Source organism: Onychostoma macrolepis, chromosome 22 (genome assembly GCF_012432095.1).
Source record: "Onychostoma macrolepis isolate SWU-2019 chromosome 22, ASM1243209v1, whole genome shotgun sequence".
In the NCBI taxonomy this organism is placed as follows: domain Eukaryota; kingdom Metazoa; phylum Chordata; class Actinopteri; order Cypriniformes; family Cyprinidae; genus Onychostoma; species Onychostoma macrolepis.
In genome coordinates, this window is record NC_081176.1 from 36,065,711 (window position 1) to 36,092,366 (window position 26,656).

At 36.7% G+C, this 26,656-nt stretch overlaps 2 protein-coding genes and 1 long non-coding RNA gene across 3 annotated transcripts in view; 1 reads left to right on the forward strand and 2 right to left on the reverse strand.

Moving 5' to 3' along the window:
* LOC131529680 (GTPase IMAP family member 9-like) overlaps positions 1 to 26,656 on the reverse strand; it is a 277,942-nt gene that overhangs the window by 14,677 nt on the left and 236,609 nt on the right. The gene's annotated exons all lie outside the window — the stretch shown is intronic.
* LOC131529674 (GTPase IMAP family member 8-like) lies at positions 5,851 to 14,764 on the reverse strand. The gene is made up of 3 exons (XM_058759487.1): positions 14,674 to 14,764; positions 9,080 to 9,694; positions 5,851 to 8,950 (listed from the first exon to the last, which is right to left on the reverse strand). Exons 2-3 carry the CDS (start codon positions 9,672 to 9,674, stop codon positions 7,806 to 7,808), a joined length of 1,740 nt encoding a protein of 579 aa, XP_058615470.1. The 5' UTR covers positions 9,675 to 9,694; positions 14,674 to 14,764; the 3' UTR covers positions 5,851 to 7,805.
* LOC131529693 (uncharacterized) lies at positions 15,384 to 24,839 on the forward strand. The gene is made up of 9 exons (XR_009268176.1): positions 15,384 to 15,878; positions 20,634 to 20,716; positions 20,822 to 20,995; positions 21,097 to 21,201; positions 21,307 to 21,379; positions 21,757 to 21,840; positions 22,080 to 22,151; positions 22,339 to 22,422; positions 22,976 to 24,839. It is a non-coding gene; the product is annotated as an uncharacterized LOC131529693 (long non-coding RNA).

Below are 26,656 nucleotides of genomic sequence, written 5' to 3' on the forward strand. Positions count from 1 at the left end.
CGAGACAGAATGGAGAAAAAAACCTTGGGAGAAACCAGACTCAGTCGGGGGTCAGTTCTCCTCTGACCAGACGAAACCCGCAGTTCAAAAGTTTATATTTCTATTTTAATTTTGCTGCAATTTTTAATAATAGTAGTATTATGTAGTTAGATATTTTATTATATTTTAGTTATTTTGTTATTTTGGTTGATATATCTGGGGATATGTCTCTGGGGGTCATCTGGGTGTCCTGGTCTCCGCTGACGATCAGGGCTGTAGACATCATCTCTTGGTGCTGATCCACCATCTGACCGGATACGGACTGAGAAACAGACTAGGAAAGAAACAGACAAATATTAGCGTAGATGTCATTCTACTTACGATGTAACGAGTACATTGTGTGTTATGAGGAGTGTTCCCGGTTCCTGTTGATCTAATTAATGCAGCCTAACAATCCTTTAACGGATTTGAATAATAGAAGCGTATTAATGCGTTATGTGTAAGCCAGGCTAAAGAGATGGGTCTTTAATCTAGATTTAAACTGACAGAGTGTGTCTGCCTCCCGAACAGTGTTAGGTAGACTGTTCCAGAGTTTGGGTGCTAAATAGGAAAAGGATCTGCCGCCCGCAGTCGATTTTGATATTCTAGGTATTATCAAACGGCCAGAGTTTTGAGAACGCAGCGGACGTGGAGGACTATAATGCGATAAGAGCTCGCTCAAGTACTGAGGAGCTAAACCATTCAGGGCTTTATAAGTAATTAACAGGATTTTAAAATCTATCCGATGTTTGATAGGAAGCCAGTGCAGTGTTGACAGAACCGGGCTAATATGGTCATATTTCCTGGTTCTAGTAAGGACTCTAGCTGCTGCATTTTGGACCAATTGTAGTTTGTTGATCAAGCGTACAGAACAACCACCCAATAAAGCATTACAATAGTCTAACCTTGAGGTCATAAACGCATGAATTAACATTCACCAACAGCATAATGTTCAGACGCTTGTTCCTCATCATCTTCCAGAGTGTTTTGACCCCTTTTAACAATATATGCACCGTCTTCCTCTGGAAATGTGTACCATGATTTGGGGTATTCAAATTCGATCAATCCTACTTTCCATTCACCTTTTAGGTTTATAGTTCTTGCCAGCATGGTTCTATAACTAGAAATAATATTTTCCGGATAAACGGCTAACGACGCATTGCAGGGGAGCGTCAGGTAAAATCCACCCTCAGACATGGTTGTTTTTTAAATGAATGTGTACACACCTATGCGTGCTTTCATTTTATGGCGTCTGCACATCTACCACGTCTTTCTCATTCACCCATGTGTTGAATTTTGAAGGCCATCCAGCCCACTGGACCAGAACCTTTGTTGATCGGACTTCTCGCCTCCTGTCCAAAATTTGTTCTATTTTAAACGTTTTGTTCTTACCCACAGATATTTTTTTGCAATTCAGCCTCATAAAAAAACCCATCGATAACATCTCCATCATAATTACAGAGTCTATAGACAGGAGGATCTCGTGGGATACATATTTTTACTGTGAAAAATTCTTCTGTGTAGTTTTTCTCATATCCTTTTGCAAGCGGCCCCTTACTTCAGAGATTCTAACCATGTCACCAATCTTATACTTAAAAATAACCTTGACGCTGTGTGAACCCCTAGTCCCGTATAGGTTATGTAGCACCGTAGATACGTTTTCTTTGCAAACATCAATCGGTCTCATCTTGATGCTTCTGTGATAGCTTGCATTGTATCCATCCGCGAGATCTTGAAGTATGTCGACGTACCGTCTGGAGTTTGTAGCTGTTAAACACCTAAACATTCTAGCTTTGTAGCTTCAGTGGAAGCGCTCTATAATGCTACATTTTAACTCTGTGTCTGTTGCAAAATGTAAAATGTTGTACTTTTTTTGTTATGTTTTGGAAATGCTTGTTAAAAACTCTTTTCCTTTATCTGTTTGTAATATCTAAATAAAAATCTAACGCTACTACTACATTCAGTCATTAGGTCTAGTACTTTTCTGATAGTTACAGTAATCGGTTCACCGGAATTAATACACAAACGCATAACATCAGACCAGTCATTTGACATGGCTCTTACAACAGCCATTTGTTTCTTGAGGTTTGTAAAATGTTTGGCATCAACAGCGCATCCTTTTACTGCTAAGGACACATCAGGATTGTCAGCAATGATCTTGTACAGTAAGTTGGTAATTTCACATCTAATACGTTGTCTAAATATACATTTTGTCAGAACATTAACACACCATCCGTTCCCCATGGCAATGTTATGCTTGTCCAGTGTGCGCGCTGCCCTTCCAGCAGTCCACTAATGCTACTACCACAGACAATCTGTTCACTGGCAACATCCACAACTTTTTCTCTGACCTCATGAAGCTTCTCCACAATGTAAACCTCGTCACGTAGCTCACACAATACAGCGTCCACCAAACCCTGGATCCTGTGTGGATTAATCCTTAAACCGAATCGGTTCAGTGCTTGAGCAATGATGTGTTTAAGCTCAGGTTTTACCAGATTACGTGATAGTTCCTCAAAGTACGCGTCAAAGAAATAGGCGCTGGGTTCAAACAAACAGGAGTGTCTAAGCTGACTAGGGTGATCCACCGCACAACCAAGGCAGATTCCTTCAGTTTTTTGTTGATAAGGTGTTGCAGTATGACCACAATAGTTGCTTTTATGATTTTCAATGCATCAGTACGGATACACCCATCGGTGTCATCAATGCCCGCACAGGCCGCGGCTCCTGCTATCGCACCGATACTGCCGTGTGGCGTTGTAAGAAAGGTCAGGTTGTGATACCCCAGCTCCATGCAGAATTTATCCAACCAGCCATTGTCGTAGGTTTGTGGGAGGGTCTCCAGAGGTGTAGCATTGTCATCAGGCATTGCTGGTAGGGTTTCTGCTGGTAGGGGTGTTGCTGTAGCAGCAGGCAGACTTGGATTCTTGAGACATGGCAGAAATGAATGCAGTGAACGTTCTGATCTGCAGACTTTTTTAATGGCTGTAATATGTGGGTGGAGATAAGAGACGGTGCCCTTTTCAGAGTGGAACAATTTCACCTTTACAGAGCTGTAACGATCATACATATCACACCATCTGAACATCTTGTCGATACCTGTAAAAACATTTCAATTATTATGATGTTCATCAATTATATGAACATCTTTCCACTGAAACAAAAACTTCATGTCATAGTGCATGTAGTGTTCAGCTTCAGGAACAGGCCACACAAGCTCACAGATCTTTGTCTTGTCATTGCAGCAGAAAATGTAAACACAGTCATCCGGTAACTTTTTACTTTGATCACCAACCACGCAAAATCTTGTGTCAGAAACTATACCGTCCCACTCTGCAATGTACAAAGGATCGTCACCGCAGTCATTCAAATCTCTCCAGACGTAGTCTTTGGCAGGGAAAATCAGACAGGGTTCCTGCGTTGTAAAACTGTCTTCGATATCTGTAGCATAGAGCTTCACATTCCTCATTACTTTGTCAAACGCGTATCTCCCGACACGATCACCAGACATAGGGAAATCATGGTTCATCATATTCACACCATCATGAAGAAACTTTGTAAATCTAACTCCTTGTTTTTTTCTTGGTGCAAAAGTCAGTTCCTTTCTCATTTCAACAGGTCCTCTTGTTGTTGAAATACACATCACTCTTCTAGCGGTTTTAGGAGTTTTGGAGCAGCGGTAGCCATAGTAACAGGAGAGTTCAGAATGTCTTCTGTGTTTAAATTACTATATTCTACCCACACTATTTAAAACAGCATTTCAGGATGTAGGTAGGGTCTTTAGGTGTGAAAAACAGATCAGGAAGGAACTCCATAAAAACCCCATGGCACAGGTGAGAGATTAAAACATCATAAATGCAGTCATAAATCCATCAAATGTCGAATCTAACATCTGTTTTGATCTTTGATTTACACACCCTACTGTCATGTCAGTCATGGGTGACAGGACCCTGGTGACGTGACAGTCAGGGGGACAGAGGGGGTCATAGAGCCAGAAATCTGACCATGTACACATTTGACACATTTCAATCAACGCTGACAGGGGTCATAAATCATCAATCTGACACATGGTATTGGTTATAACTACTACTGTACATTTGTTTATAATTTAAATATATTAACAAATATATTTAATCGTCTTGTATATGACACTCTCATAATAATCTATTTAATTAACGGGTTAATCTTTTATAAAGCCTCTGTGAGTTGAAGCAGGGATGGGCAAACTTAGCTTAACTTTAATTAGCGTTAACCCTAATCAAACACACCTGTACCAGCTAACTTAATTAGGACTACTGGTGATTGGTTTCAGAAAAAGAAAGGAAAAAAACATACCCTTTATTGGTTGCCGCTCTCCGCTCCAGAAGCTGCTCACAGCTCACGAAAGAGTTGTTTTTTTTTTCCTCCCTGCTGATAGGCGCCCCAAACTAGCTCTTCTGATTGGCCGAAATTCTCCAATCTCTGCAGAGTGGCCGCCGTTGCCTCTACAGATGCACAAATCACTTTTGCTCCATTTGTCTCACAGATATGTTGTGCAACAGGGAGAACACGCGAAACTTGTCATTTGCAAGCGAAAAACAGTTTAAGACTCGTAGCAGCATATTCAAGCCGTTGTCGTTATGTACTTGTGTTTGTACTCGAAAAAGCATCCAAGAAAAAAAAAAAAAAAAAAAAGTGTGCAAATCTCATTGCAAGAACTCACATACTGATCTGCGGATGTACAAAATTCGTCCGTGACTTCACATTTTTTGATGCAGGTGTGTGAGAGTGTTTTGCACCATATTCACTGCAGCAATAGTAGCAAAACATGTGAGCGTACGAGTTTCTTGATTTGTGATTCGTAGAATAGGATTTGTGTATCTGCAATGAAGGATTCGAGAAGGTGTAACTGTTGTGTTGTGTTTGTGGGAGAGAGAAAAAAATCTACAAGTTTGCAACTTTTGTCTGTGGCTTCAAATTTACTGATACACATGTGTGACTGTTCTCTACAACTACAAATTCTGCTGTCACGGACGCTCAGTTGTTTTGCACCAAAAATACCTTCATATGTTTCGGGCATACGACTCTTCTCACGTACCCATTTCGCCTATATAGTAGGTAAGTAGGCATATTCGAACGATACTTAAGTATACGTACGCCCGAATCACGCGAGAAATTGTGCTCCATCCAGGTAAATCTCGCCTATTTTTTTTGTGGTTATTGAGATTCCTTTTTTTGTTTTTGTTTGGAGTGTATTTGTGCAATGAGACACACAACCCTGAAATTGTGATTTTTTTTTTTTTTTTTTTTTATTTCTTTGCATCATATATTCATCTAATATTTTCATTGCAGTTATAATAGATGCTATGTGAAGTGTATCCTGTGGTGCTGACAGTATTTTGTAATCATTTGTGTTATTTGTTTTACAGAGTTCATGAGAGATGAGGATGATGATGTTGGAGTATAATAATGTATGTACCACAGATATTGTTTGACAGCTTGTTCTTTTACGCTGTACTGATGTGTATTTCAGTCATCATAAATAAAACTGATCTTATTTCCACACATGGCTCAGTGTGCTTCTGAATATACTCATTGCAGTAAAGGTTTAGAGCCTAAATAACAATCTTACAGAACTGAACACATAACTTCATTAATATCACCCTTAGAAACTCCTCATGAAAAATAAATATATTCATATGACTAATATTCTTACATTAAGGCAATACATAAGCACAATTTAATTAAAGAATTCATAGCATTATAAGCTGGTGTAACATAAGAGATATTATAGTTTACAGATTACAGTTGTGTCAGAAGAAGAAGAGGAATGATTAGTCAGGAGTCAAGAGGTGCAATACTGAGAGTCTTTAATGAGATTCAGTTACACAGAGTGATAAATCTATAGAAAACACTGCTTCCCTTTCTTCAGCCAATTTACATGCATTTGCCAAAATATGTACACTTACATATCCTGTTTATATCCTGTTTATTATAACTGTGATCATAATTTAGACAGTTTAGACAGTTTTACTCCTAAACTAGTTAGAGGGTCCTTTTGTTTGTTGTTTTGGTCTTTCCCCCTCCTGAAGTCTATTTTGCTTCCTATTTTAATTTGTCATTTGGAAATTGTGTAAATCAAATACTCGACTTTGGAATTTGACGTGTCTGTTGTGCTTGGCAGGGGACTGGTACTCAGTCAGCCCAACCAATTTTATGTTTACTTTTCTCTGTTACTCTCTTACCCTAGACCCTTACATCTGGGCCGTAACACTTTATACCTTTTTGTGTCTGCCCTGCTTCCTCTAAAAGCTGCAGGGCGGCAGCCTCACCCTGTGTTCAAGGTTTCAAGCAGAATATGAAGAATATGCAAGCACATGAGCCAAAACATTTATAGAAAACAAATACAGAATAAACACACACACTGCACAGTTTAACTGATCTATCATTGCCTATAGACGCTTTGATAGGCTCCACAATGCCCACAACCCTACAGAAGTTATGCAGTTTTTGACGAAGTCAACCAGTTCCTCCTACAGATCCAAAAGCAGAAGTAGAGCTTTGCTGCTCGGTCGAGTTCAGGTTAATGTTTAATGAATAGCTTCGGGCTCGGTTCGGACTCGAGTTTGTCACAACCTGCTAAGTGTGCAAATATTTTATATATTGTGTGTATAAAAAAATTATATATATATACACACACTGTTTTGGGGCTTGTGCTCCTGCTCTGGCAATGTTTATGTCACATGGCACTGTCTGAAACTTCAAACTTCTTACAGAACCAAATGATGCAAGGAAATCTGCGCTATGAAAAAATGATGATCTTGTCATTACAACCAATAAAGAGCTCAGCATAATTTGTGTGACTGTTACATCTGTTGTTCACAAGGTTTCACAGTAAGTACATGCTTTTTTCCTTTTGCTGTGTTGCTGAAGTGGCCACTGTAACTTTAACTTTATGAAACTCTGTTTCTATGCACGTATTGCTTACTGACTGTTGCATGCAATCCTGATGTAGAGTATATTTCAGAAGTTATGCTATTTGTTGTGAGAAACAAATCTTGGGTAGGGAACAGGTTCAGGCTTCAGTTTAAAACCCGTGTTGACCTCTAATCAGTAGCTCCACCAAAAGCTTTAGCAACACCAACAGCTCCAGCAGCTCCTCCAGCAATAATTCCATCTAAAGTTCCAGCAGCAGCACCACCACCTCCACCTACTGCTCCATCAAGAGCTCCACGAACAGCTCCATCATGAACTCCAGCAAGAGTTTTACTAGTAACTCCATCAATAACAGCTCCACCTACAGATCCAGCAGCAGTCAAGTCACCTTTATTTATATAGCGCTTTTAACAATACAGATTGTGTCAAAGCACTTAACAGTATCAATTTCAAAGACAGAGTGTCAGTAATGTATAATGATAAGATTAAACACTCAATTTTCAGTTAAAAGGCATTTCATTATTGAATTCAGAGATGTCATTGTCTAGCTCAGTTTAGTTTAAATAATATCTGTGCAATCAAATCGGCGATAATCGCTAGACATGAAGTGTCCCCAACTGAGCAAGCCAGAGGCGACAGCGGCAAGGAACCAAAACTCCCTCTGGGACAGAATGGAGAAAAAAACCTTGGGAGAAACCAGGCTCAGTCGGGGGGCCAGTTCTCCTCTGACCAGACGAAACCCGCAGTTCAAAAGTTTACATTTCTATTTTATTTTGTTGCAATTTCTAACAATAATAGTATTATGTAGTTAGGTATTTTATTATATTTTCAGTTATATGTTATATTTTAATTTTATTGTATTTTAATTAGGGTTAGGAGTTAGGAGCAGTGCCACCAGAAAATCCACCAAGAGCTGCATCAGTAATTCCAACAACAGCTCCACCAACAGCTCCACCAACAACAGCTCCACCAACAGCTCCACCAACAACAGCTCCACCAACAGCTCCACCAACAACAGCTCCACCAACAGCACCGATAACAGATTTAGCTAGAACTCCACCAGCAACTCCACCAACAGCAAAACCAGCTACAACAGCTGCAAAATAAAAATAGCGCTGATGCTTATAAAAAAACTGCTTAAATCCGCCCTCTTTTTTTCCTTTATCTTCCTCTCTCTGCTTCTCTGCTTTGAGTCTTTCTTGTTCAGATCTCTTAGCTTCACACTTTGCTCTGACTCCCTTCTCTGTCTCTTTCTTCACTCTCTCAATCTCCTCTTGTCTTTGTTTCTCCTCTTGTTGTTTTCTCTGCTCTTCTTCCTCTCGTCTGAATCTTTGAGCATCTTCAAACATCTGGTTACTGTAGTGTCCTCCTCCATTCTGCTCTATCATTGAGTCAATCTTCTGCAGGAGATCATTCACCTGCTCTCTGTTATTCAGATCTTTATTGTTGAAGACGTGATATCTGTCTCCACACTTCTGAACTAGATCTCTTAATCTGCAGTTCTGCTTAATCAGTTCCTCTACTGACTCTTCTTCCAGCTGATCTCCATGAGTGAAGAGAATGAAGGAGTATTTTAACACTCCCTCACCAAACATCATCTCAATCTTCTGAGGAATCTGCTGCTCATGTTCAGTGAATCTCATATTCACAGGAAACACAATGAGAAAAGCATGAGGTCCAGGACTGGATATATAAACACTTCTGGCTATCTCCTCAGCTAACTCTTCAGGTTTCATCTGTGTATCAAAGAATCCAGGAGTATCCACTACAGTCACAGATCTGCCTGAAACAGTGACGTGTTCCTTTGAACATTCACTGGTTACTGAACTCATTCTCATCACAGATATAAACTCTCTCTGTCCCAGGATTGTGTTTCCAGCTGCACTCTTCCCAAATCCACTTTTACCCAGAAGAACAAGCCGTCTGGATGAGAGACTGGAGACTTGTTCAGACTTGTCTTGTTCACAATTTTTGGGTCCTTTTCTTATAGCTGGATTCTGAATCTCTGATAATTCTTCTACATAATACAGAAACAATAAAAATAAATAAATAAATAATAATAATAACTTTAACACTCACTGCAAAAAAAGAGAAAAATATTAAAACATTCCAGTATATTTATATAATATTGCTATAAAAGACTCACTGAAGTTGATGTTGAAGTATGACTTAATTATTTTTATTATTAGCCTTTGAAATTGTCCAGCTTGATCCTTTGTCTTGTTGTTGAACACAATGTATCTCTGATCATATTTCTGAACAAGGTTTTTCAGTTCTTCAGTGTCATCTAGGAATTCTTGTATAGTCACGTTTCCATCATCCAGTTCGTCTCCTCTGGTGAAGAGAATCCAGGTTTTCTTCAGGCGCTCGTCTCCCAGCAGCTGCTCAATCTTCTCCACAGTTTTTCTCTCTTCTTCACTGAATCTGTCAGCTTTGATCACCAGCAGAAACATACAGGGACCTGATTCACATCTCTGAAGAACCTCTTTATATTTCTTCTGAATCTCATCTTCATTCATCTCTGTGTTGAATAATCCTGGTGTGTCATAAACAATGACTTCCATACCACCAACAGATCCAGATTCAACAGCAACATCTCGAGTAATAGATTTGGAACTTTTCTTTGAGACGAATGCTTCTCGTCCAAGTATTGTGTTTCCTGATGCACTTATCCCAGCCATGGTTTTTCCCAGCAACACCACATTCAAATGTGCAGTTTGTTCTGCATTTATTTCTTCCATTTTCAGTGTGTAGCCTAAAACTGAATAATACAACTTAGTGTCAGACAAAATCAAGTATTATATCCATTTTCTAATAATCATTATTAGATGATTAACATTGAAGAATCTTTTGAATACTCGTATGAATCTTCTCCTGTTGACAGGCACAGATTAACACCAGACCATGAGCTGTCTGCAGGTAAATCTAATAGCTACACTGTAAAAAAATTGCTGTAAAATGTACAGTAACTTACTGGCAATTTTGGTTGCCAGTAAGACTGTAAATTTACAAGAGTACTGTAAATCAATAATTACAATTGTACTGTAAAAATACAGCAAACTCTTGCATGCTGTAAAATTGTTATGATGGTGTGTAAACATTTGGTTAACTTATTTAATTTGATTCTACTAAGAAGGAACATTTTTAAATATAAAACTGCAAACACTTAATTTGCAATAGTAAAGTTACTAAAAACATTACTTTAACTCAAATTGTTGCAGTTTATCATCAGTTATAGCACACATGCATGTGGTAAAACACTTAACAAAGAGATCATCACTGCATCAATAACTCTACAGTTACTGTCTTTAAATAAAGCAACAGAACATCAGTGTTTGTGTCTCATCATTGACTGAAGCAATGGTGACCCACAAAACTAAATTAAACTAACAGATCTCTCTTGTGCAAAATAATACAGTTCAGTTAAATATTTACTCTCCTTATAGATAACACCTGCTGTTAACAAGCAGAATCACTGAATGAAAGAGAAACAAGAACTACAACTGACTTCAGCCACAGCCTTAGATGAACTCAACTGAAATACAAGACATCATTAAATCTCTCAAGATCTGATTAAACAACTCCACAAACAGCTTTACCAGCTTCACACATTACAATCTGACTTTATTTCTGTCATATGTCTATGAAAATCATTTGAGAATTAACAGAAGTTTATTTGTTTTATTGAAAACGTTTAGTTTGACCTCACCATTGTGGCGGTCAGGGTTTGCTTTAGTTGGGCTCTTGACCATCAAATTTTAATCTTAGCTTTTTTCTGGCTGCTGTAACTGTGTTTGTAGAGCACATTTGTTGCAGCATGAAAAGCCAGAAAAAATTGTGTTTATGTGCTTTTGATTGATTATTGATAATGATATAATCATTATCTAGTGGCCTGATTCACTGATCTTTAAAGACATGGTGTGGATATCTTTTTTTGTGTGTGTGTGTTGTTTACAATTGCTATGTGACCCTGAATGAGATGACAAACTGCTACTGAAAAATTTTAAAAATGTCTTATGCACAAAACTTTTAGTACTACGGCAGCAATCAGACACACACAGACATCAAGAATGAGCATATGAATCTCAACAATGGTGACAATCAAAAGCTTAATGCTGCAATTCATGCTGGGTACCAGCACAGTACAAAACTCACCCATGAATCCCAGCATGCATTGCGGCATGAATAAATTATGCCGCTGAATTGTCTACTTATTGTCTTTAATTCTTACTATGTGCTTTTATTTATTTTATTTTTTTTGTGTTGAGTTTTAGTAGCATGTTTTGTGATGTTCAGAGTTGATCTGTTTATTTATTTTGTTGATTGTCACCATTGTTGAGATTCATACGCTGATTCTTGATGTCTGTGTGTGTCTAGTTGCTGCCATAGTACTAAAATTTTTGTGCATAAGACATTTTCAAAATTTTTCAGTAGCAGTTTGTCATCTCATTCAGGGTCATATAACGATTTCAAACACACAAAAAAAAATATCCACACCATGTCTTTAAAGATCAGCCTCTGAATGAGATCAGTGAACCACGCCACTAGATAATGATTATATCATTATCAATAATCAATCAAAAACACGTAATCACAATTTTTCCTGGCTTTTCATACTATAACAAATGTGCTTTACAAACACAGTTACAGCACCCATAAAAAAGCTAAAATTAAAATTTGATGGTCAAGAGCACAACTAAAGCAAACCCTGATCGCCACAATGGTGAGGTCAAACTAAACGTTTTCAATAAAACAAATAAACGTCTTGCTACAGATGAAAACATTTTATGCACAAAGTGATTTGTAAATTATTCAAATTATCTGGTGTTTACAATACTGCTAGATGTGAAGCTACAAATAAATGCTTAAGCAACACAACATCCAGCGCTCTCTGTCTTCTCCATCTCCGTGAACTGCTTTTTGAAACACGTCACTAAAATGAACTGCAACTCAGCAAATACTTCACACAGAGACATGAGACATATATCTATAGAAAGCTTGACATGTATACTGTTAAATGAAGCAAGTCTTACCGAAAACAAGTATTCTGTGATAAAGTAATTCGTATGAAACCAAGGACATGTCCAGTTTTTCCGTCTGGTCTCATTATCTCTAATTATGTCACACCCACGCGCTGCTCGCGCTATTGTTATTACAAACCTCCACGCGAGCCACGCAGCATGTAGACGCCCACACCACCGCAAACAAAGCAGCAACGAGTTCATCTCGGATACTTTTCAATTTTGGAAGAACACGCTGTGAGGAAAAAGCCTTGCATTTACCTCAGAAACGTGCTGAGAGGAAAAAGCTGTGTTTACCTCACAAACAGAACACAAGGGCAGCTGGAGCCGGCGGAGGAGGAGATACTTTATACCGAGTAAGTAATGTTTCTTATTGGCATTCGATAATGTGTTGTTGTGACAAAGTTGAACGCATTTACTGGTGAACTTTTCCCAAACTATAACTCCAGAATAAAATGTGTGAAATCGAGTGCAACATTTTGAAATATGATAGGCAACCTTTCATTGCATTTAAATGTTGCACGACGTGAGGATAGTTATATGTTCTATAAACAATGATATAAAAGTAATGTCTAAGAAAGTTTCACAATCTTTACTGTGAAGTAGCCTACTCTGTTTGCAAATACCTGCTCAAACATGTTTATAATAAGCTTAACAATAATAATTTAGTTTCTCAGTTATAAAATGTTTTTGTATTGTATGATAATACATGCAAAGCATGTGTGCATCTATGTTATAAAATCACGTGGGCAATATTGGTGATTGCTAATGTAATAATATAGTTGCTCCTGATAAGACTATCAACATGCTCACTAATTTATTTATAAATTTTAGTGGGGTGCTTTATTTATTTTGAATAGTAACAATATGTAGGCCTATATATATTATAATAAATATAATGTACTGTTTTTGCTGTACTTTGGATCAAATAAATGAGCTGAAGACACTTCTTAAAAAAAAAAAAACATTACAAATCGTGCTGTTTAAATAATTTGACTGGTAGTGTATGTATTGTCACCATGTTTGCTTTGTCTTTGTCCGTTCATTGTGTTGCTCACGTCTGTTTTGTGTTTTCTCATGCAGTTTCTGCTGTCTCCTGTTTTCCTGGGTTCCAGTTTCCTGCCACTGTTTTGGATATTTTGGATATTGCACCCACGATGTCTTGACTCTTCTGTTGTTTATTTGTTTGTTTGTTCCTAATAAACTGTTTAACTGCACTCGCAAGTGAATCTCAAGTTATTTTATGTGATAGTTATATGTATACACATTTCTTTTTTCCTCACATTCTTTCTTGTAACTCTTCTCTCTCAGTCACACACCTGACTGAATGGCTCATTATGGAGCTCATTATGCGGGCCTTTGTCTTCTCAGGTGTGAGTCACAGCATTATCCAGGATAGGTCACGCCCTCTCGCATAGACCCTTTCTACTCAAAAAGTGACTTAGAAAATTTAAATCAATATATTGTTTTCTCTGAATGAGTGAGTTAGATTATTTTCAGATCATTTTGTAGCAAATATTCTAGGCTACAAGATCCAGTTCTCAAAAGTCTTGTGAACAAATGTTCTGTATGTGTTTTATGGCCTTATTTCAGTTACTTTAAAATTTTAGTTTTTGTCTAACCACGCATAAACGTTGTTTTCTCAAAAACACAATCATGTACGTACATGCTGCTCACATATTATTGTAGCCCAGTTTGTGCTGAATACAGTGTTTTTAGACTTTAGCCATTAAAATGTTTATAAGCTACTGAAAAAAGCACAAATGTCAGGGCATGTCAAAACTTCTCCGGGGCCCCAAAACACCCTCAGACCCCAGAGGGTTAATGATCAATCATCACATAATTATCTTCTTAACTCCAGCACTGCTTCAATTCTACTTTAACACTCTGTAGTGTGGAAACACATGAACACTGAGCAGTGTGGGGACTTCGTTGTGAATTACATAAGTCTTACCTGTTTCATTCACGTATGACTGATGCATATGAATCACATTAAGTTTATTGATTTAAAACTATGTAATCTAAATGGATGGAAAATTGTTAAGCAATTGAATTACATAAAATGTAAATTTAGACCGAATCATTTTTTTGAGTGCAGTTTTTCTCGTATAGAAATCCGGGTAACACTTTACAATAAGGTTCATTAGTTAACAACATTAGTAAACATGAACTAAGAATGAACAATACTTCCACAGCATTTATTAATCTTAGTTAATGTTAATTTCAGCATTTACTAATGCGTTATTAAAATCACAAGTTGTGTTTGTTAACGTTAGTTAATGCAACATGAATAAACAATGAACAACTGTATTTTCATTAACTAACATTAACAAAGATTAATAAATAGTGTAATGAATGCATTGTTCATTGTTTGTTCATGTTAGTTAATACAGCAACTAATGTTAACAAATGACACCTTATTGTAAAGTGTTACCGAAATCCGTTACATAATTTATTTTACTTCATTTGTTTTCTCCTTCAAGGTAAGCGTTTTATATAATGGGCTTCTATGGGAAGAAAAGCTAGCGTAGTGTAGATATTTTGGGCTCATCTGCCCAGTAAATATGATTCACGTTAAGCTTTTCACACCAGCAGATGTGATGACGCACTTCACTCATCAGCTGTAGGCAACATTAAATTCACTTTCACTGCAGTCATTTTCACAGCATAAAACCATTAGAGTTGAGGTACAAACAGATTCAGACTTCTTGACTCTTACCTTACAGAAAAAGCAATCTGGGATCCTATAAATGTTTTGATCTGAGCTCGAGTTTCGAATCGTCCGGCTGCGTCTGAAAGATGGAAAATACTTTCGTTTTCAGTCAATGGAGAAAGGCGGAGCACTGCAAACTCAGAATGGAGTCGGAAAACTAATGCACCATTACACTACACTCAAAAAAATGTGTCGGTCAAAATTGACTTTTTATGTAATTAAATTGCATAACAATTTTCCATCCATTTAGATTACATAAATCTTACCTGTTTCATTCACGTATGACTAACGCATATGAATCACATTAAATTAATTGATTTATGTTAAAACTATGTAATTTAAATGGATAGAAAATTGGTATGCAATTGAATTACATAAAATGTAAGTTTTATGAGGGCAGATCATTCAGTGTTGTCACCCCTAAATTATGGAACTCAATTATGGAACTATTATTGTTTGAAGTTATTCTCAAATTTCTGATGTTTATTGTAAAGTGTCATTGAGCTCTGGAAAGGCGCTATATATATAAAACATTATTATTACTTCTTACACGTGAAATGATTAATGTTATAAATATTTTATGTAATGACTCTGCTTCGTCTGCTGGAATCACAGCGCCTCCTATTGGAGACAAACAGCGTCACATGATTCAATAAGAGACGCTGCTGAAAGTGAAAGTAACATTTCAATACGGACATTTTGTTGAAGCTCTTTTCTGACAGAAGACATCTTACATCGGCCGTTTTGTGAGCATCTCTGTAAGTTCATTTACATTAATGTATATTTAACAAACGTGTTTTTCTGGAAATAAATGAATTAAAAAATAAATGAATTAGTTTGGCAAATTCTCCGCTGATTCATTATAGCTATAATGCTATTTAAATCAATGTGATAAATGAGTCAAATCAAAAGTAATCTGATTATATTACCTACAATGTGTAATGTAAGGGATTGCGTTACTGACTACAATTTTTGTCATGTAATCTAGAATCAGTAACGGATTACAATTTGTAAGTAATCTACCCAGCTCTGCCCATCGCTACACAGAACCACTGGCTCTTAAAACCCCTTTTACTATAATCAATACAACTAATAATACAACATCCATTTACACAAGAAACAAAAAACAAAAAAAACAACTAACACAGAAGTCAAGGGTCAGGTGGCCGGGAAGTGCAAAACAACATTACAAACAACAAGATTGTTCTACGGTTAGTAACCTTATGTCTGCTAATTTAATTATTTATCATGGAAAGTTATTTTAATAATAGTTTCCTGGAAAAGTAGCTAATGTTGTGAACATACCTTGCTAAACTAAAGTGAGTATTACAGTTTTTTTCAACTGCTTACACACAAATCTTTACTTGTCACTCAATTTCTGAAACCTGACACTCAAACACCAGAACCACACACCAAATCTGCAAAACCTTACACTAATTCTCGGCATTTGACTCAGTTGTCAATTTCAGAAAACACTTTTTGCAAAACACAACACACAATTCTCTACCTAAAACACAAAAATCTAACAGGAAGTGACTTGCTTTCCTTTTCCAAACACAACCAATCAAACCGCTACACTTATTCACCAGGTCACACACACACACTCCTCACATGTGCAAACACAAATTGCTTAAGTGATCACTAACCAATCACTGCTTTACTGCCATCTCTGATGAGATTAGGGCAACACTTGTTGATCATGTGACCAACCACGGTTTGACCATGAGAGAGGCTGGACTGAGAGTCCAGCCCAACTTGAGTCGATTTACAGTGGCGTCCATAATTCGAACCTTCAGAAATGAGAACAGGTATGCAACTATCTAATGACTATTTTAGCATTACAGTAATGTACAGTAAAATACGTATGACTGCATAGTATTGCATAAACATTTGTAACTCTAAGCCATCCATTTACTGCACTGCATTGAATGAATGAGGTTGGTTATCATGCTGTACTACATTTTTTTGTAAATTGTTAGATTTCACCGGGCTGTTCTGGTCCAAAACTGGTTTGCCACCCATCCACAATTTGTAGTTTTGTACCTACCCCCATATACACCTTTTCTAAACCCCATAGAGGAATTCTTCTCAGCCTGGTGCTGGAAAGTGTAAGATCGCCAACTCTATGCCCGCATGGCACTTCTCCAGGCACTTACCTATTCTATCTATTTAAAAATAATAAAATAAAAAAAATAATAATAGTAACCCCTAGCTACGTGTACTGTGCTGGACTAACTGAGACTTGTCATGGCACTTGTATACTGCTGCACTCTCGATGGTCTGATTGCTTCTATTGTTCTCATATTGTACGTCGCTTTGGATAAAAGCGTCTGCTGAGTGATTAAATATAAATGTAAATGTAATGGAGGACGCATGTGGGGACATAGAGGTTGCCTCTGTCCAAGGTTGGATACGCCATGCTAGGAGATACTTCCCTCGATGCTTGACAAGAGAAAACATATCTTGTGATGTGGACAAAGTATTGTGGCAGACCCAGCCCGGAGAACAGATGAAGCATAGCTTGGCACTGGTGACTAACCCCCCCCACCACCAACACACACACAAAATTGTGTTCTTTACTGTATTCTAAAGAATATATTTTTGGTTTACATATGTTTATGGTCTTGTTGTATGCTACTGTATGCAACAATAATGTTTGGCCTAATAAATATTTTCTGTTTCTACATTGCATTGGTGTTTACAGTGTACTTGTTACCCCTCTCAGCAGATTACTTTCACTGTAGAACATTGTATTGAAATGTAGATATAAGCCTATGAAAGACCAAAGAGCTTTAGATTTAGAACAACCGTGTTTACATGGTATATCCAAACATTTACTATTATGAAAGAAGTGTTTGCCATTTGATGCAAATGCTTCATTCTGACATGCACTGTAAAAAATGATTGTGATTTTAACAGTAAAAAACTGTAAAATACCACAGTAATAACCTGTTAAATGATTAAGAGTAAGTTTCCTTACTATATACAGTGAATAACTGTAATAGATCTAACCTTTGTTTTCGAGAAAGTAGCCTCAGAGTCGACACTCATAGACTGTGTCTGAAACCACACCCCACACCCTCATTCACTAGTCCTACATTACTTCACTATATAGTCCACTAGACAGAGTGATTGAGAACATATGAGTGAATTCAGACACTGATGAACACCTGCTGTTAACAAACACAATCACTGAAGGAAAGAACAAGAAACAAAACTACAACTGACATACAGCCACAGCCTTAAATGAAATCAACTGAAATAAAACAGCAGAGGATGATTAAACAACTCCACAAACAGCATCACCAGCTCCACTCATTACTAACCAGTTTGACTTCATTTCTGTCAGATATCTACGAATTAACAGAGGTTTATATTTTATTTCAAATGTTTTGTTTGACCTCACCATTTTGGCGATCAGTGGTTGCTTTAGTTATGCTCTTGACCCTTGACTCTTTAAGGTTAGTTTTTCTTTGGCTGTTGTAACTGTGTTTGTAAAGCACATTTGTTATGACAAGAAAAGCCAAGAAAGCTTGTAGTTAAGTAGTTTTGGTTAACGATGATCATCATCACTGATCTCTTTCAGTTAGTGTCAAACAATATGGGTGATTTGTAATTAATTTCTTATTGTTTATGGTAGTAATATTACTCTACAAGTTAAGCTGACAAACCGTTATGAAAGAATTTAAAAACCTTTTATGCACAAAACCTTCAGAGTTACATTACCATTTAGACACACAGACATCAGGAATCAGCATATGAACCTCAACAATGGTGACTATTAATAATAATAAAAAAAAAACAATTCATGCCGCAAAGCATGCTGGGTGCCAGTACAAAACTCCCAGCATGCACTGCAGCATGAATAAATTATGCAGCTGAATGTTCTTAATATTTTCTTTATTTGCTTTTATTTTGGTGTTGTTTTTGTTGTTACTTTTCAGTAGACTGTTTTGTGATGTTCAGAGTTGAACCGTTTTTAAAAAAAAATTTATATCGTTTTTGATTGTCACCAATTTTGAGATTCATATGCCGATTGCTGATGTCTGTGTGTGTTTAAATTCTGCCGTAGTTCAATACATTTATTTGTGCATATTCTGGTTAGAGCTGTTTCACAACATTTGATTGCTGTAGTAATCAATGGTGCAATTAACATATCACATGTTTAATAAGAGACTTAACATGGTATAATCAGTGAATTAAACCAGATCATGTTGGTTTTGACATCATAAACATCAGTCTCCGATGATGATAGATTGTTTTGGCTTATTTTGCTTTAAAAACTGTGCTTAATAAACACAGCTGATTAAAGCAACCAAACAAAAACCAACATTAAAGAGTCACGATTCAAGATCCCAACTAAAGCAACCACTGATCGCCAATATGGTGACTTCAAATGAAAGTACAACACCTAAAATCTCAATAAGAGCTTTTGTACACATATGACAAAGTAAAAGTGGTTAGTAATAAGATGCTGGTGTGGAGTTGTTTAATCACCCTCTTCTGAAATCTTGAGAGATTTCATGTGTTTAATTTCAGTTGATTTCATCTTGGCTTTAGCTGTAAGTTTTGTTTCTCTGCTCTTGTTTCTCGTTCCTTCAATGATTCTACTTGTTAACAGCAGGTGTTCATCAATAAACTCAATCCTAATTTAATTAGTCACTTAATTCTCTCATTAATTCATCACTGCTTCAGTGTTACTTCAACACTCTGTAGTGTGGACACATAGAAGTGCTCTTTAAAACTGAGGATTTTGCTGTGGGATTAAAGGGGTTAAATTTGTCAGATGACAAAACATACTGTGAAATGTAATTTTAACAGAAATATACCGTAAATTTAATTTACGGAAGCAAACTGTAAAAAACAGTAGATTACTGGCAACCACAGCTGCCGGTGTTTCACCGTAAAATCAAGACAGAAAACAGCAAAATACTGTGAAACCTAACAGTCAACTTCCTGTTGTGTTTTGTGGGTCACCATTGTGCTGGAGAGTAGAGCCTGTGTTTAAGTCAAGGACGGACAGAAGGACACTGATGTTATGCTGCATGTTGCTTTATTTAAAGGCAGTAACTGTGTAGTTATTAGTTTTAATCACACATGTATGTGTGCTGCTGGTATTTGCAAGAGATTTGAGTTGAATTGATGACTTTGCATAAATCAGTAAGATTTTCTTCATGGACTTAAACAAAATAGTTCTCAATACTCTTATGCTCACATTACATAAACATTATAAATATTAGTTTATAAACAAATGGCAGTTGGATAATTTAAGCTAGTCGGTTTCTGCAAATAAAGTGAGTTAACTGAAAGGTTTGTGTATTAACATTGTATCAGTTGATGAGATACGGTTTTTCACTGTAAATTTAAACAGTTCTGTAAATCCTAAAATTTAGCTACCGTATTTTTCACGGTAAAATTCTGGCAACCACAGCTGCCGGTATTTTACAGTGTGTGTTTATGGCATTTTGAATGCAGTGTTACATTTTGAAGGAGATGTGAGGCATTTTGCATTTTGTGTGTGCAGTTTTGGGAATTGTGTGTAGAGTTTTGAAAAAAGGTGACATTGTTTTGAAAACGTGTGTAAGCAGTTGAAAAAAACTGTAAGATCATCTAACTGCGTAACATAAATTATTTTAATGATGCAATTTCACATGCTTCAATAATTTGTTTGCGTTAAATTATTTTAATGCGTTAAGGATTTTGAATTTATCGCATGTGTTAATGTTGACAGCCCTACTATACACTATGCATTACATGCAACTAACCTTAAACCATACCAAACCCTAATCTTAACCCTATAGTAAGCACATGTAGATACTTAACATTACTCAGTAGTTAAATGTATAATTACAGTGTAACAAACACAACTTAAAATAAATTGTAACCTATTTTATTCCATTAAAAAATTCCTTGAATACTTTCATGGGCTGAAATACAAGTACTTAAATCAATTAAATATGTTTCAGGAGATTTGGGCCGCCACGGAAGAGGTCCCGCCTACAAAAATATTTCAAAGAAATTTGAGAGGTGTAGTCAGTTAGACACACAGGTCTGTGTTTCATTGTTTGTACAATGCATCTGTTCTTTAATACTGCTATGACAGTTTACAAAACAGCAATGTTTGTTTTGTATATATATATATATTTTTTTTTAGAATTACACCAATGACAACAAAACGCAAGGCATTATGGAGAAAAGCCAGTGGGACCTGAAACCTGTGCGCTTTCAAAGACGCCGCCACACACAGCTGGATGATTTTGTCCATATTTATCAAATATCCCATAATGCCCTGCTGAGAGAGTTTTCAGACTCTACCCGCAAGAAAAAAGTTAGAGTAATAATTTGTCTACAAAATATTTAATTTATGGCTAACTTTAACTATTAAGTAATCCTGTTTTCAACAATGTTTGTACATATTTGTAAATGTAGACACACCGGGTAGAAGTTGAGCGCTGGAAACAAAGAAGGCGGTCCAAGAAAGGCATTTATGTATCACCACTACTAAAAGTCTTCCCCTTCAAGAAAGCCACAAAGGTAGGATGATGATAATTTATTATATAACTTAGTAAGATACAGTCAAAACCACACATCAACCATTCTTATGAAATACATAATGTACTGTTTTTATTTTTAATGTAGCACAAGGTGCTGACCAAAAAAAACTGGACCACAGGCAGCAAAACAAGAAGAAAATGTTTGCAGGCAAAACCTGGTAAGCACAATAGACTATCCAAGCCTTTTTAGCTGTAGAATTTTGATTCATCACAGTGACTCGAGTGATTTGAATCTGTTCATCCAAATTATTAGTTCCAATACTAGCAGTTACCATTTGTCCATTGTACAAATTTACTACAGTAGGTGGCAACAAATGAGCACCTTTTATGTGTTTTGAGTGAGTAGTTGCATTAATTTGTACTGAAATACAAAAGTTATTAATGTATGTATACTTTATTGAAAGTTGTACATCTACACTTTCTATATTAACTACAAAGACAGAGAGAGAGAGAGAGAGAGAGAGACAGAGAGAGAGAGAGAGACTTCAAGTACTATCATTGCATCATTAAAATGTATGTTTTATGACTTGTTTAGACTGCAGTGGAAGGATGTGACACATCCTTGATGGAAAAAAATATACATACAGACACCCAGTCTGATGAAAATAAAGGTGAAAAGGTATGAATGCAGTAAGGACATTATTTTACATGACAATTATTGGACTGCACATGCGTATATAATTGCTTATACTAATTAAATACTTAAACTTTACACAGCCTATAAGCAGGATTGTTCAAAATGTTAGTAGTGTTTATATGCAAAAGATTACATCACACAGATTTTGAATTAAGTGAAGCGTGAAAAAAAGTGCAACTGCACATACATTTGATCACACGAGTCATGTTATTTAAATACAGGCCATAGTGCTGACCCCGATAGCTGAACTTCTAACAGCAACCCCAGAGAAAAGTCTGGAAGAAGAACACTTGGTGAGTGTAGTAGTCCATTTTAAAACCAAGACTTCCTTTATCATCACGATTTATATTACAAGATTTAAGAACTCTAATCAAACCTTTTTTCATAATGTGATAATGCTGAGTTTTTACAGAGATGAAATAAAAGCGAGGTGAAGACCTTAATATGTCTATGTTTGTGTGTATCATATGCCTTGTTTAGACTGACGTGGAAGCATGTGCCACATCACTGACGGAAACAACAGAAGATATACTGATCCAATCTGCTGACACTAAAGCCAAAAAGGTATTCATTTATTTATATTGTATTTATGAAATGTAACAATTTTCAAATGCAGAAATATAAATCTGTTAATTCATGTGTTTGATGTCATTATGTTTTTAATGTAATTTCTGTCACAATGTTAAGACTGTAGGTATATCAAATGACAGACTCAATATTTTCTTTATTGGTATTATAAGTACATCATACTTCATTATATAATTTAAACATTATAAAATGTATTACTATTTTGTAATTCTGAATAGTTCATAGAAAGTAAAACTGCTTTTATAAAAAAAAAAAAAAAAAAAAAAATGTTTCTAGCAACAAGACCCAAGATATTTTTGGGTATTTATTGTGACAGATTATTAATTACAAAATACAATGCTTTGAACGTAATGGGTATTACGGTGTATTTTTAGGCTGTGACACCAAGTATGATGCAGTGTTACACCTTCTTGTGTAATTCTAATAGCAAAATGTTATTGTTTGATTACTATTCGACTTATGACCATATGTCTTATATTTATTTATTCCTTTTAAAATTATATTAACAAAAACTAATCCTATGTCTCAGGATGTTGGCCCTTTGCAAAATCAACATCACCTGGAAATGCTAAGAGACAGGAACCTTGGTCCATGCTGGCATGGGAAGAACCCCACATGGGAAGAACTGCCTCCATGTAGACTCTCTAGAACACAGCAAGCCCCCAAAGGCAGTGCCATTACTTCGATTCTGCACCCCCAACATTGGCTCAGCAGTGATGAGATCGATTTTGCGTCTCACCTTCTTGCAAGGGAGTACAATGACATCGATGGGTTTCAGTCATCTCTTTTATTTAGTGTTATAGAAAGGGGAGGGATTGTGGGTACTCCAACAAGGCAATTTGTTCAAATTTTGCACACAGGGGGAAACCACTGGGTGACAGCAAGTCAAGTCAAGTCACCTTTTGTTGCAATTTCTAACAATAATAGTATTATGTAGTTAGGTATTTTATTATATTTGTAGTTATATGTTATATTTTAATTTTATTGTATTTTAATCGAGGTCTTCACTGGGGATATATCTCTGGGGGTCATCTGGGTGTCCTGGTCTCCGCCGTCGTTCAGGGCTGTAGACATCATCTCTTGGTGCTGATCCACCATCTGATCGGATACGGACTGAGAAACAGAAGTGGAAAGAAATAGACAAATATTAGCGTAGATGCCATTCTACTTACGATGTAATGAGTACATCGTGTGTTACGGGGAGTGTTCCCGGTTCCGGTTGATCTAACTAATGCAGCCTAACAATCCTTTAACGGATTTGAATAATAGAAGCGTATTAGTGTGTTACGTGTAAGCCAGGCTAAAGAGATGGGTCTTTAATCTAGATTTAAACTGACAGAGTGTGTCTGCCTCCCGAACAGTGTTAGATAGATTGTTCCAGAGTTTGGGTGCTAAATAGGAAAAGGATCTGCCGCCCGCAGTCGATTTTGATATTCTAGGTATTATCAAACGGCCAGAGTTTTGAGAACGCAGTGGACGTGGAGGACTATAATGTGATAAGAGCTCGCTCAAGTACTGAGGAGCTAAACCATTCAGGGCTTTATAAGTAATTAACAAGATTTTAAAATCTATCCGATGCTTGATAGGGAGCCAGTGCAGTGTTGACAGAACCGGGCTAATATGCTCATATTTCCTGGTTCTAGTAAGGACTCTAGCTGCTGCATTTTGGACCAATTGTAGTTTGTTGATCAAGCGTACAGAACAACCACCCAATAAAGCATTACAATAGTCTAACCTTGAGGTCATAAACGCATGAATTAGTATTTCTGCATTTGACGTTGAGAGCATAGATCGCAATTTAGATATGTTTTTGAGATGAAAAAACGCAGTTTTACAGATGCTAGAAACATGGCTTTCAAATGACAGATTGCTATCAAACAGCACACCTAGGTTCCTGACTGATGAAGAAGAATTAACAGAGCATCCATCAAGTGTTAGATAATGTTCTAGGTTATTACATGTGGGCTTTTTAGGTCCGATAATTAACACCTCTGTTTTTTCAGAATTTAGCAGTAAAAAATTACTTGTCATCCAATTTTTTATATCGACTATGCATTCCGTTAGTTTCTCAATTTGGTGTGTTTCACCGGGCCGCGAAGAAATATAGAGCTGAGTATCATCAGCATAACAGTGAAAGCTAACACCATGTCTCCTGATAATATCTCCCAAGGGTAACATATAAAGTGTGAAAAGTAACGGCTTTAGTACTGAGCCCTGAGATACTCCGTACTGCACTTGTGATCGATATGATACCTCTTCATTCACTGCTACGAACTGATGGCGGTCAGATAACTACGATTTGAACCACGCTAAGGCACTTCCACTAATGCCAACAAAGTTTTCTAGTCTATTCAAAAGAATGTTGTGATCGATAGTGTCGAACGCAGCGCTAAGATCCACAGAGGTGTAAAGTCCAGGGGTCAGAAAGTAAAAGTCCTGCCATGTGTTTATTCCACCCATGAACTCAGCAGCTGATTTCACCAGAGGAGGAACCAAGTCATTCCTTTCAAGTCACAAACGAGTCTCGAGTCAAATCACAAGTCCTCAAAGAGTTAAAGTTAATGAGATAATTAAGAGACTAATTAAATGATGATTGTGCATTAGTGATGAACACCTGCTGTTACTGAGAATCACAGAGGATCAGATGTTGATGTTTTATTGGTTAAAATGATGCCACCATCATGGAGATCAGTGTTTGCTTTAGTTGGGCTCTTAGCCCTTTTAATAAAGTAATTTGCTTTTGAGCAATTGCAATAGTTTCACAGCAAACATTTGTGCATTGCTGAATTGAAAGCTTGAGGTTTGACACTTTTGAGTTTAGCTTACACTTTCTGTTTATAAATAATTTGAATGAACATCATGAAGGTGTTTCTCTTTGGTTTGTTGACTGACATTCAGTTATTACTGAACTGTGAAAAAAATCCTGCTAAACAAATGCCACAACAATGCTTTAACATTGGGAAAAAATAACTGTATAGGCTCAGGCTTTTAAACATGAACACTTATCATATGATCCTCAACAGTGGTGACAATAATTTTTCATACTGCAGTGCATGATGGGAGTTTTTACTATGGTGTTACCCAGCATGCATTGCAGCATGAAGCATTTTGTTGATTGTCACCATTGTTGAGATTCATATGCTGGTTAGTGATGTCTGTGTGTGTCTAATTAGAATAAGAGTTCAAATATGTTCATGTATTGCGTACAGTAGATTTAAGATTAATTCATTATAACTGTTAGACAAATATTTTCCATGCATGCTGTAGTTTCACAGGATTGATTATTCAAAACATAAATCTTTAGATGAAATAAAAAATATTTTGGATGTAATCAAGTCAACACCTTATGATTATTTCTTCATGTAAAGCAGCTAACAGCTGCTCACTGTACTGCACTGATCTTTCTGCTTTATAACAGCACATGCATTACCACAGAGAGAGATCTAACACAGGAGTCACGGGTTAAGAGCCCAACTAAAGCAAACACTGGTCTCCATGATGGTGGCATCATTTTAACCAATAAAACATCAACATCCGATCCTCTGTGATTCTCAATAACAGCAGGTGTTCATCACTAATGCACAATCATCTTTTAATTAGACACTTAATTATCTCATTAACTTTAACTCTTTGAGGACTTGGGATTTGACTCGAGACTCGTTTGTGACTTGAAAGGAATGACTTGGTTCCTCCTCTGGTGAAATCAGCTGCTGAGTTCATGGGTGGAATAAACACATGGCAGGACTTTTACTTTCTGACCCCTGGACTTTACACCTCTGTGACAGAGACAGATAAACTATACATGTGGCAAACAGTGCAAACAACAATAGCAGGAGAAGAAGCCATTACTCACCGTGATTGATGAATTATACCAACTTAACTTACCACTTACCACTGTTGTTTGATGAGCTCGTGAAAAACGGAGCGGGAAAAAAGAAAACAATAATAGGCGCGAATAGAAAAGCAAATGGAACCGCGAGTGACAAGCTAACGGGCTAACAAGCTGCACTCACGGTTTTAAAAGCGAACGATCAAATTAGTTAGATTAGTTTGAAAGATAACACCAGAAATATGGTGGGAATTAAGTTATATATTATCACTTTAGACAAAAGGGAGTGAAAGTAAGGTAGAGATTCAATAAAAAGCGAAGGTACACGGAGCTACAATCACAAACCTCACAGCAGCACAACAGACTGAAGCAATCGACTCA